We start from the raw sequence: 15,914 nt of genomic DNA on the forward strand, positions 1-15,914 counted from the left end.
ACCTAGGATAACAGAGGTAGTCCTTGCACTTTGTAAGGCTGGTCCATCCAAAAAACTAAAAGGCAGGACTTTTCTGTTAGGGAATGAGCTTCCATTGCTCAGTGGAAGAGCACAAGCTTTGTATTAGATGTTCCCAGGTTCAATTCCTGGCTTCTACAGTGGAAAGCCTCCAGTAGCAAATGACCTCTGGTTGAGTCCCTAGACAGATAGGAAAACAGGACTGCAGGTTTAACTAGTCTTACTCAGTATAAGACAGCTTCACATGCTCTTTGGGGAGAAGCGAGTGCTCTCTTTCTTGTGCTTCCACTTGCTCACATCAGACTAGAAACTCAGGTATCTGTGTTGCAGGCCTGACCTTAGTTTAAATCCCTAGCTGTGCCTGCTTAATTCTAATCTGGGTAAGTTTCCAGTCCTGTGTGTCACTGTGAAGGCTGACGTATGACAAAAGCCCCAAAGAGTTTTGCATGCAGACCTAGAACCACTCTGCCTCATCTCAAACCCAGTGTACGTTTCATTTCTTCATATGAGAAAGAAATTTTAGAGAAACAAGGTCACAATGCATGGAATCACTCTCCTTTCGCTGCTGGTGCGTAAAAACGTTATGTCCTCTCTGTTCAGATCCCTCTTGCTCGCTCTTTAGGAAATTGGTTTTATTTGTAGTAAATGGGGAAGCTGAGAGAACCAGTGCTTTCTGGTAGGGTTGGTGGGGTTTCCCTCCCTGTCTGAGTCTAGCTGAGTTAAAAAGTGAACGTTTTCAAGTTTCACTTGCTGCCACAGCTCAAGACTGCCATCACTAGAACATAGGCAGCAGCACTCAACCTGCTTTCCATATCACTAACCAGGAGTGAACTGCAGACAGGCATTGTGAAGAGTGAGGCTCCTGAAATGAACATACGTAGCTTTCAAAACTAGTGATCCACCTCCCCACCCCTCCCCACCCCGCGCAGGAAAAGGGTGACTCACTGAACCACTCTTTCTCTGCTCCCCGCTCCCTTCCTTAGGTGTCTGAGTGTACTGGGGCCAGAGCAAGTTGTGCTATCTAAGTTCTTGACAGGTAAGCTTCCTCTTTCTTCATCACCTTTCTGGGTCTGTATCTAAAATGCACATGTGGATTGCCTGTTAAAAGAAACTGGGAAATCACCTTTGCCCTGATGCTGCTCAGATGATTCTCTTAATGAATCTTTGGTACAGAGGGAGGGACAAGAAATAGTGTTAAAATGTTGCAGGTGATCCTGCCTAGTATACCCTCCTCTTTCAGATGCTTTTCTCTGTCCTCCTTGGGGAGGAAGCTTATTTTTGTTGAATATTTGGCCACTAGCCTGAGTTGCACAGAGCTGAAAAGTTCTTCTGCATAACCCCCACTGAATTGGCTACCTCCAGTTGGTTCCTCCATCATTTATGGTAAGTTGTTGTGTGGAGCCTTCTGTGGGAGCCGTGCAGGAAAACATCCCTGAGCCCTTTGGAGCTATCACAACCCACAGATAGGTGCTGTTGAGGGCCTCCATAAAGACTTTGGGACTCGCTGAGGATGGAAGGAAAAGGTGGGAGAACATGATGATACTTTGTCCTAAGATTCTTCCGGTGGGGTATTAAAAGCCTCGAGGGGAGTGCTCCATCAGATGTGCCTGCATTCCTCCTTCTGCAGCGTACAGCTGAGAAGAAGCAGGGTAGAAGTGGGATTGTTCACGCCTGTTCCTTTAAAAGGCTGCAGCGTGGGGAAAACCATTGGCTGATCATCTCCAGAGTCTGGTGAAGTGCCGCTATGAGCAACATTGGGAAGCAGGCGGGACCAGGGTCCACTGTTCCGACTGAGCTGCCCAAACGAAAGAGGGGACGGCCGAGGAAGCAGCCGCAGGTAAGTGTTCAGCCTCGGCGCTTTGCCTTCTCACCATGTTAAGATTTATAAGAAGGAAGCTGATGACAGTTTTTTAGACATAAAGAAAGTGGTATTATTAGAATGACTAAACTCAAAACAGTTCGGCATGTCCAGAAAGCTCTAATGTTTGGGTTCAAGGGCTCTTTTTTCTACTAGGCAAGACTTTCTACTAGGCAAGAAATTAACCTGTCTACTGTTAAGTGTTGATTGTTCAACCTTCGCTAAACTGGGAAAGGCATTTCTAGCAGCATATCTTACAGCTTCAAACAGGAGCATGATTCATTTCTTCACTATTAGCTGCTAATACTGAGTATGGTTGAGACAGCTGGGGCCACCTTCATAGGTATGTGAAGGGGCACACCTTATGTAGCCAGGGAGGTCTCCTTACCTTGAGAGATTGGCTGAAGATTAGAAAGGGAAGGGCAAAAGGTCTGGAGATGTCTCCAACCCCCATTCCTTCTTGAAACCAGGAATTGGACTTTGTGCTGACTGGGGTTGGTGCAAGTTGTAGTTGAAAGCATCTAGAGGGCACCAGGTTGGGGAAGTCTGGGTGGCATCTTCACCTGGCTTGCAGTCAGATTGAAATGCACATAAATGCATCTCAGTTGGCAGGGCAATTGCTTTGTGAGCAAACTTGTACAGTTTAACATATGAATAGCAGCTGTAGTGCCACCAACGTTTGGTGCTGTTTATCACTGGCCTGAGCAGTCAGAGCAACTCCCAGTCAGGAACTCCAGGTCTGCAAGACCCTGCCAATGCCACCAGCAAGAGTGGGACTATATCCCAGCTCTCTGGTATCCCTGGGTTTCTTCAGACTTACCAGTGCTGGTGCACTTTGAGGAGGGAGGAGACTGTGAGGGTTAACACTGTGAGACAAAATTAGGGATTGACTTCTGAATAATACTGGACTGCCAAAATGACTCTAAACATTTTGATGTGCAACATGGAATGACTCAATTCTAGGTGGAGGGTGACATATATTTGTTTATCTGCTGACCTGTATGCCCTGGGAAATCTCTTTTCTCACCATACACCTGTTTTTAAAGGGAACTGAAATTTACCTGTGATGCTCAATAACATTTGCACTGCTCTAGCCCCATCTTGGAAAGAAAATGTTGTTCTCACAACATCCTCCTCAGAATTCTCTTTTGCAAATATCGATGTCAAATACTCTCTTGAAGTTTCCTGGTCACTCAAATGTTCTCTCGATATTTGTGAACTGATACACTGCAGCATTTGGATAGTAGTCTTTGAATATCTGACAGCATTGCTGCAATGCTACACTTAGTATATAGTAGTGGTTTTCATTTTTTTTTTCAGGGAACACTTTCTATACCTGCCAAGGAACTGCTCCATGTTGCAAAGGATTCTGGAGCATGCTCTAGAGTTCATACTCCAAATGGAGCAGAATTCATCTAACTCTCATGCACTGTTAGAACATCCTAGAATATACACCAGGGGTCAGCAACCTAAGGCCCATGGGCCAGAAGTGGCCCGCGGAGGTCGTTTGACCAGCCCACGAGCCACCCCTGAACTGAGCCGCCTGCTCGTGCGCTGCACTAAGCCACCACAGCGTGGTGCAGGGGCTCGCTTCTGGGGCGTCAAAAAAAGGCGTACGTAGATGCCAAAAATCGCAGGCGTGCGCGTGATCCGGCCCACGGAGGGATCTCCGCAAGACCAATCCAGCCCAGGCAAGATAAACCTTGCTGACCCCGATATACACAGTGTCCCCCTATTGCTGTAACAGCACAGTAGAATATCAATACAGGGCCGAATTTAGGTTTGATGAGGCCCTAAGCTATGTCCAGCTGTCCTTTGTTAACAACAAATTGTCACTGTTTTTTGTGTTGAATATATGCTATATGGCAATTTATGGACCTAATAAGTATCTAAAGCCATTTGCTGTATGTAGGTTTTATTTTATTTGTTTTTTATCTTATATTTTGGAAATGTACATCCAGGTGTTGTTTTTTACTTTAATTGGGGGGGGGGCAAGAGAGTGGGGCCCTAAGGTATAGCTTGTTTAGCTTATACATTAATCCAGCACTGGTGATGGACGAGGTGTTGTTTTTCTCATTGGGAAATCTTTATCTAGAACATTTATACCATGCTTTATATCCATGAAACTTAAGGCAGCATACAGGAGTTTCCCTTGAAATCTCCCATTCAGGCACTAACCAGATCCAAAGATGCTTAGCATCAGTATCATGGCTACATCATTTGCCCTCAGTCCACACCGGCAAATTCTTAATAGGCTTCCAAAGCACCTCACCATTGCAAGAACTTGGCTTGCAAGTCACTGCTTTGGTTGACAGTATTTGATGGTTGGCAAAGAATGAGCCATGTTTTATAGTTGCTGTGCATGTCTCTTTTTATCTCATAGAATTGTATGGATAACATGAAATGGTAATGAATAGCTGACAGTTGGTTGCTTATGAGATTTTGGATTGCCAAAACTGAAACACTCTTAATCATTTGGGTTTTGCATGATGTCACATATTCAAAGGCATATGCAAAATATTTTACTTTGAAATATCTTTATTCAAAATTATACATGATTTAAGTGGAACAATTGCCAAATTTCTAATCTTTGTAAATATTTGTTTCACCTTTACTCCATGTTCATTTACTGCTATTCTTTCTCCCTCTCCTTTAATGATGTTTGTACTAGTTTTATTTATCCACTACTTCCTTTTTTTAAAAAAAAAATAATGTTAAGGTCTCTCTTCTCATTGGAGGTCATTCATCATTCTCCCACAGAAGGAAAACACTTGCATAACTGCATACCTATTTTATTTTATTTTATTTAAGCTTATATGATAAAAATTCTTAACATTTTCTCTTGGATTGGACTTCCGGGGTGGCGCCACCGGCAATGGTGGACTCCCTCTGAACTGGAGGGACTAGCTCCACGGAAAACGGGTCTTCTCCGCTACGGCGAAGCGGGGACCCTCTCAAAATCACAGGTGGATGAAGCCTGTGACCATGGGACTCGGCGGGCACCTTTAGCGCCCCCCCAACCCGCTAAGAAACCCACTAACGGGCTCCGAAGTGAAGAGGGGGAAGTGGCGCAGTGCTGTGAGTCAATTGCTATTTCCGTGGAGTGAAGCCGCATAGCCATTGCCGGAGAGCGCTGCCTTTTTCCTGGGATAATTTGGACTCTAAAATAAGCACCCGTGAGTACTTAGACTTTGAACAATTGGATATCAAATAAAGACTTGCGAGTAGGAAAGAACCGGACTTTAAAAATTTACTTGAATTTGGTACGGAACGGGAAGGTCTAAACAGGAAGTCAGCCTTCCGTTCTTTTGTAAACAGAATAAAGCAAAGGCAATTTAAACTAGAGCTCAGAAAATCGTCTTTAAAAGATTGGATTTCACCATTTAAAATTGTGAAACCCCCCTTCGACAGTAGGAGAAGGGGGGGATCTTTTTGGACTGTTTGAAGTGACTTTAAAGTGAAGTAACTTTCCTCCGTCCTGATCCTGGAGCGGGGTGTCAGGACTGACGTGTGAAGTTCATTGACCAAAGACAAGTGTTTTTGACAGATAGCTAAAAGAAGAGAAACCTAGTGATTCCACTGTTCCCTTTCACATTTTAAAGGAATATATATGGACAAAGTATCTCAAAAAAGGAAACTTTGTTGCAAGAATAAATAGAAGTCTTCCCCCTAGGGGGAGTCTGTGAAACTGTAACTGTGAAACTGTAACTAACTCCAGGGAACCGACAGCTGTTACAGATTACAACCGTGGGAACAAGTATTTGACCTTGCAGGACAATGTATTCAGAAGCCTTGTTGTGTGCTCTCTATAAAACAAATGCTCTACTGGAACAATTACACGAGAAGGTGAACTGGATGGTGACTTCGACTAGAAATTTTGAACAGGCAGTGGGATACTTTGAACAGACAGTGGGAAAATATGTGGAGCCCACTCAGGATTTAAATCAGGAGTGTGTCTTGACAGAACAGGAGTTTTTGACATTAAATCAGGAGTTGTTTTGACAGAACAGACCCAACAGGAATATGATTTTTCGGATTTGACAAATGAACTTGGAAAAAGCCAGATCTGGAAAGGAAAATTTGGTTTGGTTTGGAAATGGGGGGCTGGATTGACCCCCCCTATGTTGGGATGTTTGGACTTTTCAAATATGGCAATGGGCTCCGAGATGTTTGGGACTGTGGGGGCTCTCAATTTTGGAGGGCCCTTGAAACATGTTTTTAAATACTACATGGAATTCAGTGTTGAACATGGAAAAGGGGCTGATCTGTCGAGAAGGGTTAAAAACATTGTCAAGCTGGAGATACCACAAGCAGGAGACAAGGGAAATTACAGTTACAAATATGAAAAAGAGCCGCGGAAGGGCCATGGAAGAGACTTGAGGGCCTCGGACATAAGGTTGCCAGATTAATGGGCTAGATTGACGGGAATAAGGACTGACAAAACCCGGAACCAGGAGGAAGGGACGCTGCATAAAGACTGGACTTGTTCATACCTTTTTTTTTTTCCCCTACTATTAGAACTGTTTTATAAAATTGATGAATGATAGAAAAATGTTGGAATGAAATTACTTGGCTTTAGCAAAGATGCTTAAAGAATTATGAAAGAATATTATGATTATAAGAAGCTGGTAAGGATAAGATTCAAGCTTTAAGTTTTAAGGTTTATTTTATTATAGAAAGATAAGATCAAAATAGTTTAGGGTAATGCAATGATAGAATATTATGAAACATGGAAAGGATTTGCTGGGATAATTAATAACTAGGATACAAAGAAAGGGAGGAGGAGGAGGTCTAAGAAAGAAGGCAATGACAGTTAAGGATCTGAAAATAATGAATTTGTTTTTAAATGTTTTTAAAGGTTTGTGATTTTTGTATTTTTCTTTTTTCTGTCATTTTTTTTCTTATTTTGAATTTTTTCTTATATGGTGGGAAGGGGTTTGTTTTTTTGTTTTTTTTCTACTTTGTCAATTATTCTTACTTTTTGTACTTTCTTCTGCTTCTACTTTGTTTGTTTTTCCTTTTTGTAACATTTTGAAAATTTCAATAAATATCTTATTAAAAAACCAAAAAACATTTTGTCTTGGATTAAGGCATGGCCCAATTTGAATTCTGACAAATGCAATGCAAGGGCTGCATGCAAGTCATACTTGAGCATAGAAGCCAATTCCTAGGGGCCAATGTCCCTTCCGGGGGCCCAATAAAATATTTGATCAATTGTGTGGGGCAGAGCTTACCTACTCCCCCATATTTTACTCAAGTTGGCACCCTTGTACTTGGGGTAGACCTATTGCAATCAATTAACTCAGCTAACTTAAATGATTTCTACCCTGAGTGTGACTTAGGCTGCAACCATAACCCCACTTAACTGGGGAGTAAGCCCCACTGAAGTCAGTGAGACTTACTGTAGGTTAGGACTGTCCCTCCTTTTGCAGCTACCCATCTAAGAAATTGCAGTGGATATGAGCTGCTCCTTACTGTTTGTCCTGATAAAGAGCTTGTTGCTCAAAAGCACCTGGGTTAATAAAATTCCTGTTCGATTTCTGGTTGCTTTTGTTTTGTGCTGGTGCTGCTGCCCTTTTAATGTGTGTGAAATACACGATCTTTGTTCTGTACTGTACAAGTAAATGCCCCTTCCCTATCCGAACAGGAGCCTGTTGGGCCATTGCCACCAAAGAAACCTCGTGGAAGGCCAAAAGGAAGCAAAAAGCTGAGTGCTGGGAGTGGACAGATGGTAAGAACCAGTGACAGAAAGAGCTTTCATGCTGATTGGCACTCAACCCATATCCCCCGAGAAGGAGAGAAGGAAAGTGTCCATCCTTATTATTATTATTTTCAAAATTTTATTGACATTATTAGCACCTCATTATTAGCTGGGCATTGCATCATACCATATAAAAAGCTGATAAGCAATAAATTGTAAGAAAAGGAAATGGTAATACACCAATATAAATCAAGAAATCGATACTTCCCAAGCGGATGTGGATGGCGAATATCAAGCATAAGAAATAAAATCCCACCAGATGGCATAGAAATGTTCTGGATCCTCCAACCTCCTGGAAACTCACAATTTGTGTGTGATTTCCCCCTTCAGATAGCCAAATTCTATAGGTTCTTATACCACAAAGCCAAATGCAGATTTTTCAAGGTTTTCCGTTGCTAAGCTATTGAAATTCCAGCTGCAGCTAACATCCAAGTCAGAAGCTCTTTTGAGCAACAAGCTCTCATGTTGTCCATCTACATATTCAATAATAACAGTTACTAGGAAGCCTGAACAGGTGATTTAATTATTTTAGTTATTTCTTGGTATGCTTGGGACCAGAATAATGAAACCCAAGGGCATTCCTGCCAAAGATTGAAGAATAACCTCACCAGCAATGCTGCATTAATTGTGATGTAATATGTGCCCATCTTTAAGCATTTGGCATCCTCTCGTTCCTATAGCTTTAGAAATGATTAAATTCACATGCAAATTCCATGCAACCTAGAAGCCTCCTTTAATTATCTACCACCTCTGCATAAATATATTTCACCAGCTCCAAACTCACCATCGTCTCCCTTGGGCAGCTGCTGTTGTCCAGTTGTTTTTCATAATTCTCCACTACTGTAATATAAATCACTGCCAGGTTCTTATGAGCTGCCCCCTAGTGGATTAAATTGCATTAAAGAGCTCAGTTGCCATTGTGTAGCAAATCCACTTTTTAAAAGAGGTGGTGGGTTTGCAGTTAGAAAAGTGACAGGGAAATGCACAGAAAAGTGTGGGATAGATGAATGATGAAGGGGAAGCCACATAATCACTGTGCAAGCAAACCAAGATGGATTCAGAATGAATGCTCAGCAAAGACCCGACATAGGCTAGCCTCTGCTAGGGGAGACGTGTCTCATTTTGGTGCTTGAGGCAAAATGCACTGCACCACCTGCATCGACCTAAGCATCTTCAGCATCTTCCTCTCTGTTGCCAATAGCTTCCTTAGAGAAGGACCCATAGCTCGTGGGTAGAGCATCTGCTTAGAGGGTTATAGATTCAATTTCCAGGGAAGGCTGAAACAGGTGTGTACCTAGGAGCTAGCCAGGTTGGCCCCACCAAGGGCGCAAGCACAGAGGAACACAAAAACCATACCTCTCCACTCTGGCTTGGAGTGACTAGGAGCTGGAATGCCTGCCTGTGCGCTCCCTGAGCTGCTCCTCTGCTGCTTCGGGCAGTCAACATTGCTTGCCAAGGCCACAAAGGGCAGCGGGCGGTGATACAGCTCCTTGCCAAGGATGTAAGGGAGCCTAGGGAGCCTCTGATTGGAAAATCTTGAGAGTTGTTGCCAGTCAGCGTAGACAATAATACTGAACTAGATAGACCATTGGCCTGACACTATATATGGCAGCTTCCTCAATTTGTTTGTTCTGTCAGTGGTTTCCCAGTCATCTTCTTAATGCTCATGCTGTCACGTATCACTGTTTATCTTTCACTGTGGCCTCTTTCCAAAGAAATTTCTCTCTCTCACATACACACACAGAGAGAGAGGGAGGGAGGGAGGGAGAGAGGGAGTCGTTTAGGCACTGCACTTTGAGGGGAAAATGTAGAGTTTCTCATTCCTTTGCTTCAGTGACCACCTGTTGACTAAACAGAAGGTTCTTTTTGTTTCTCCATTATTGCAGGTACACACCTCGGTTGAAAAAAGGCCCAGGGGTCGACCACGCAAATGGGTAAGTTAAATGGAATCAAAAATGCCTTTTTTTAAAAAAAAAAAAAAGTTCCTAAAGACTGATCACATAAGCCTGGGATCCAGTTACGGTACATCTGGGGAGTGACCAAACTCTGGGGAGAGGACGAACTTGCACATCCATTCACACAGCATATTTGGGACATTTGAAATTGCTCCTCATCAATAATGCCATGAAATGTGCAAGATCAGCTTGCATGCAAGAGATTGAGAACAAACTTTAGTATCAACCAGCGAAAAGAATGAGCCTGAAATCCTGAGGCAAGCCACTGTGCTACTGATGGATGGACCAGCAGCCAGTCTATTCCAATAGCCTAATGGAAAATGTTGTCCTCCAGATGTTCATAGAATCATAGAATTGTAGAGTTGGAAGGGACCCCAGGGGTCATCTAGTCCAATCCCCTGCAAGGCAAGAATCTCAACTAAAGCATCCATGACAGATGGCCATCCAACCTCTGCTTAAAAACCTCCAAGGAAGGAGAGTCCAGTACATCTGGAAAGGCACAGGTTCTCCAGTGTTGATCTACATGTGGTTTAAATTCCATTTTTTACCATCACCCCTTAGCAACCAAGAGGACAGCTGCAGTCCGAAACACACTTATTTGGGAGTAGGCTCCACTGAACATAGTAGGACTTGCTTCCAAGTAAATATGAACAGGCTTGCCCTAAGATTCTTCATCAGTTAGTGCCCTAATTGCGTTAGTCCTTTTACTTTGGGCTTTGTGACAATTGATCTATGGAGACAGAAGATGTTTCTCAACAACAGAACCTAATAATCTGTTTAAAATTGTATCACCTCCCCCCCCACACACACATTTCTAGTATTTCTAGTATTCAGTAAATTGGTTAGCTCCTATCACCTGTGCATAGAGATCTCTTATTCCGGAATGGTCAAGGCAACTTGCAGTTTTAAAAATCGTAAACAATACCCCATACTAAAAATACAAACAGGAGGAGGCTGTACTCTAAGTATTCAGAACCGTCACAGTGACTAGCAGTAAGACACCTGCTGACATAGGCTGGCCTGTGGTTAAACTGCCAGCAACACAGAGAGGGGGAAAGGCTCCGTCATGACTCACACAACATAGCTTTGCAACTGTATATCTGATACACTGCTGGAGACAATGTGGAATCTGAAGCAGAAGGAGAGGTTTGTTACCGTAATACCTAAGCCTAGGTCCACACCGTGCATTTAAAGCACAGCATAGGAGGGGTTGGCAGGACAGGTAAGCAAAGGGGTGCAGAACAGGAGTGCCAACCTGACCCCGTAACCGTGGGTGCCCAGGGCCATGGGTGCCATGCAGCATGCATGACCCTGGCACCAAAATTTGTGGGTGCCCAGCCCATTCATGGGGAATTTTGTGGGTGCTCAGGGCCTCAGTGGTGCTGTGGGTTAAACCACAGAGCCTAGGACTTGCCAATCAGAAGGTCGGTGGTTCGAATCCCCACGACAGGGTGAGCTCCCGTTGCTCAATCCCTGCTCCTGCCAACCTAGCAGTTTGAAAGCAGGTCAAAGTGCAAGTAGATAAATAGGTACAGCTCTGGTGGGAAGGTAAATGGCGTTTCCGTGCGCTGCTCTGGTTCGCCAGAAGCGGCTTAGTCATGCTGGCCACATGACCCAGAAGCTGTAGCCCGGCTCCCTCGGTCAATAAAGCGAGATTAGTGCCGCAACCCCAGAGTCGGCCATGACTGGACCTAATGGTCAGGAGTCCCTTTACCCTTTACCTAGGGCCTCAGGGAGTTGGCACCTATGGTGCGGAAAGTGGTGTTTTGGCGAAGGGGGTAGGTGGGTTTGGTGAGCAAAGAGCTTAGTGGGGAGGAATGAGGGTTTGGCAATGTGTAGAGATGGTTGGCAAGCAAAGCAAGAGGGTCACAGCCCCTATCAGTGTCACAGGGCCATCAGAGAGCCCCTAGTGGATCAGATCAAAGGCCCACCTTGTCCAGCCTCTTGGGGCTGCTATGGGAAGCCAGAAGCAGAACCTGGGTGCAACAGCCTTCTCTCCGTGTGTCATTCTCAGCAACTGTTACTAAGCGGCATAATGGGGGCAGAAAGAGCCATCATGGCTAGTAACTGTCAATAGCCTTATCATTCATGTCGGATGCTTACATTTCTCTTGCAGCTTGTTGTCCAGGAGGAAGAATTTCAGAAAGCTACCATTCAAGGGAAGAGCAACCCAAGTTCTTATACATCGTGCCCTGCCGCAGAAGGTTTGTGGCATTCAAGTGGGGCTTCTGCAGATAACATGAGAATCAGCCCTCGCATAAACCGGGGTGGAGGCACCATAGTGCATTGCAGGAAGCCGCTCATCAATTTTTGTTGTTGTTGTTAAGGCTTGAAATTAAAAGGGAGAGACAGAAGAGGTGTCACCCTGCTGCCTGTTAGGTTTGTTTAATCATGTGGCGTATGAAATAAGCTGGTGACTGACAAGCACTGCCTTGATTTCTAAGAAAGTTGATGTAGATGCCAGCTGATAAATGCCAGGGTGTTTAACCTCACTTGTTTGAGTGCATTTCCTCTCCGACTTCTGCTGTCGTATCATTTCCCGCCTCTAAGGCGCACGGTGATGTCAGCTACAGCCACAGACTCCTTTGTGATGGCCTCACTTCCTGCCCAGTTCTGCATCAGGTTTGCATGGTAGGCAGCTCCTTCGTGCCACTTCAAACCACGGCTGCAGCGGGTTGCGCTTTCCTCTTCTGCTTAGGATAGCCGCATTCTTGTGGCACCTCCTGTCCTGTGCCATTTGATAAAACATAGATGCAAAAGGGTGAAGCAACAGAGTGAGTATTGGGAAAAGATGATCCGTGCCAGACGGGCCCATTTACTGAGCATTTGCCCTGATGGTTTTGCACAGGGTTTATACAGTGTCACCATCAAGTGGCAGCTGCCAGTGCTTTTCCTATTAGTACTTTTCTTACCACAGACCAATACTGTGGGTGGGGTGGGGATAGAAGGTTGAAAACAGGTTTATTGTGCAAGAGCACCTCAGTGCTGTTGCTTGCTCGCAATGCACCTGCATTCTTGGGGGGTTAGAATCATAGAATCATAGAGTTGGAAGAGACCACAAGGGCCATCGAGTCCAACCCCCTGCCAAGCAGGAAACACCATCAGAGCACTCCTGACATATGGTTGTCAAGCCTCTGCTTAAAGACCTCCAAAGAAGGAGACTCCACCACACTCCTTGGCAGCAAATTCCACTGTCGAACAGCTCTTACTGTCAGGAAGTTCTTCCTAATGTTTAGGTGGAATCTTCTTTCTTGTAGTTTGGATCCATTGCTCCGTGTCCGCTTCTCTGGAGCAGCAGAAAACAACCTTTCTCCCTCCTCTATGTGACATCCTTTTATATATTTGAACATGGCTATCATATCACCCCTTAACCTCCTCTTCTCCAGGCTAAACATGCCCAGCTCCCTTAGCCGTTCCTCATAAGGCATCGTTTCCAGGCCTTTGACCATTTGGGTTGCCCTCCTCTGGACACTTTCCAGTTTGTCAGTGTCCTTCTTGAACTGTGGTGCCCAGAACTGGACACAGTACTCCAGGTGAGGTCTGACCAGAGCAGAATACAGTGGCACTATTACTTCCCTTGATCTAGATGCTATACTCCTATTGATGCAGCCCAGAATTGCCTTGGCTTTTTTAGCTGCCGCGTCACACTGTTGGCTCATGGTCAACCAAGACTCCTAGATCCTTTTCACATGTACTGCTCTCAAGCCAGGTGTCCCCCATCTTGTATTTGTGCCTCTCATTTTTTTTGCCCAAGTGCAATACTTTACATTTCTCCCCGTTAAAATTCATCTTGTTTGTTTTGGCCCAGTTCTCTAATCTGTCAAGGTCGTTTTGAAGTGTGATCCTGTCCTCTGGGGTGTTGGCCACCCCTCCCAGTTTGGTGTCATCTGCAAATTTGATCAGGATGCCCTTGAGTCCATCATCCAAGTCGTTGATAAAGATGTTGAATAAGACCGGGCCCAAGACAGAACCCTGTGGCACCCCACTAGTCACTCTTCTCCAGGATGAAGAGGAACCTTTGATGAGCACCCTTTGGGTTCGGTCAGTCAGCCAATTACAAATCCACTGAGTGGTAGCATAGTCAAGACCGCATTTTACCAGCTTCTTTACAAGAATATCATGGGGCACCTTGTCAAATGCCTTGCTGAAATCAAGGTAGGCTACATCCACTGCGTTCCCTTCATCTACCAGGCTTGTAATTCTGTCAAAAAATTACAAGTTAGGAAGGGTTAGGGTTAGGAAGCTGCACTTTATAATGGACGTATCACCAGCATCTACCCAGATGGGTGAGAGATGTATGCCAAAAGGCTGATAGTCTGTAAGTGAGATATATAACCCAACCGATCCAGCACAGATCTGTTTTCAACCAGGTGGTCAAGGCCAACTCGAGGGGTACCACCCAATGAGGCCCTTCCAACACTCACATCCCTCCGCCCCATTGAAGGCACTGCAGCTTCATGGCTGGCAACCAACACCTTCCTGTCATTGAACATGGATGGGTCAGAGGGCCAAGTACCAGCCAAGTAGCTTCAGGGCATTTGGACCAAAGCAGTTGCCTGACAATGCTCTGAGTGTTGCCTTGGGCTGTAGCTGTAATCCTGTGCTCACTTCCCCACTGAAATAAATGGAGCTTAGCCAGCCAAACTGTGCAGGTGTTGCAGCCAATGCAGTGAGGTCAGAAAGAGTGGAAAAGTTTCCCTGGAAGGTGACCTTTAGTCCCTTTGCCAATTTCCCCCTACTACATTGTGCTGGGGTACACATTTGGTTCAAGTGTGGCAATGCCCCACAGCCCTATTGGCAATATTCCATCAGAACTGGCTGTGCTCCCAATAACATGCACCGCTGCTCCAGAATCTTCTGTCATTCACAGGAGTTCCTCCTTAGCAGACATTTCAATGTTGAAAGGGTTGCCTGAAGGAGGAAAGCTATTGTTTTAATGTACTCTTTGTCTCATGCTTTCTTTAGGCACATCTGGAAAAGGATGCCACAGGATCAACAGAAGTACAGAACCCAGTAGATCGTTGGACACGTCTCCAGCTGTGGTTCAGCAGCAGACGGCTTGCTGATGTGTCTCTAAAGTAAAATATATTACCATCATAGAGTTGGAAGGGGACTCATTGTTTGATGCGGGAAATCCAGAGCTAGACCATCCCCAACAGATGGCCTCTGTTTGAAGACCTCCAGTGATGGAGAGCCCATCACCCCTCCAGGGAATTGGTTTATATTGCCAAACTGCTCTTGCCATCAAGAAGTGTCCCCTGGTTGGCCACCATGGGACCTTCCAACTCTTTGTTCTAATGTATTAAATTCCTTCTCTGCCCCAACTGTGTCAAGTGAATCCCAATGCTTGTTCTTCCCCCATGTTGTTGATATCAATTTTTGCCCAATCCAATGGCCATCTCTCACAAGATTCAGACATTCACTTTTAAAATTGTACATTTGGGCTGAAGGAGGTTGATTAGAGCTCATCAGGGTTTGCCTGGAATGAAAGTAATGTTGTGCTCTTTAAAAATCTTTTTGTGCTGTGTCAGGATGAATGCTCACACTCCCAAAGTGTTTAATAAATTTAATAAGTTTAATAAATGAGAAAAAATTGAATGGCAGATAACAGCAGGTACTTATGTACAATCACTCAAAAGTCCATTGGGGTTTGTGTCCTAGGAACATAAACTTAAATCTGTAGGCCTGAGTTGAGCAGAGAATCACTTCTTAGAGGCTTCATGCTTTATTATAGAATTTTGGGTTTTGCCCATGGGAAATGCTGACTCGCCACCTTTCCCCATCTACTAAACACCTGCTCCATCAGCCTCAGCTTTCCTCTTCTTGCCTAGCTAATAGAGATGTTCAGAGAAAGAAGAAGAGGCAGGCCACCTGCCACCACCTGGAAGTAGCCTTGGGAAAACTACAAATCCCAAGGACCACCACAGCTTTCCTACTGGTACTCAACATAGTAATACAGCAAGGGGCAGTGGAGACAGGCCTCTGTCCTTCTTAGATACCACCATTGCTCCTCCCACCACTTGCACTGGCCAGCTACCGTAAATAAAGGAGGAGGTAAGTGTTATGGAGAACTGGTGAGTGATGGGAAGGATGATTTGGAGGCTGGGATGATTGGCAGGGGAGTGGGAGGGAAGCCAGGATTTTAATCCAATCTTCTCTGAGTCTAGTTCAGACAGATTTCACCCATCTCCATTTACTTCCAAGCTACCGGTGTTGGAGCAAGGTTAATATCACAGCAGCCACAAGGAAAAAGTTGTTTCTGTTATTCCAGAGAAATGATTGTCAATGCACAGCCTTACATAGTTTATGGCTGCATGTGGAG

At 44.7% G+C, this 15,914-nt stretch overlaps 1 protein-coding gene across 3 annotated transcripts; it reads left to right on the top strand.

Annotated features, from left to right (window-relative positions):
• Positions 1-983: 983 nt before the first annotated feature.
• LOC308471385 (uncharacterized protein) lies at positions 984-15,185 on the top strand. 3 transcript variants are annotated; one of them, XM_080995340.1, is made up of 6 exons: positions 984-1,054; positions 1,705-1,855; positions 7,524-7,607; positions 9,524-9,571; positions 11,709-11,796; positions 14,558-15,185. In XM_080995340.1, exons 2-6 carry the CDS (start codon positions 1,763-1,765, stop codon positions 14,656-14,658), a joined length of 414 nt encoding a protein of 137 aa, XP_080851466.1. In that variant the 5' UTR covers positions 984-1,054; positions 1,705-1,762; the 3' UTR covers positions 14,659-15,185. The 3 variants fall into 3 exon arrangements, with proteins under 3 accessions (XP_080851466.1, XP_080851467.1, XP_080851468.1); XM_080995341.1 differs by having other exon boundaries at positions 1,005-1,054; positions 1,646-1,855; XM_080995342.1 differs by lacking the exon at positions 984-1,054 and adding an exon at positions 1,176-1,401.
• Positions 15,186-15,914: the final 729 nt, after the last annotated feature.

Source organism: Podarcis pityusensis (genome assembly GCF_964106645.2).
Source record: "Podarcis pityusensis genome assembly, chromosome: 2".
Classification (NCBI taxonomy): Eukaryota; Metazoa; Chordata; class Lepidosauria; order Squamata; family Lacertidae; genus Podarcis; species Podarcis pityusensis.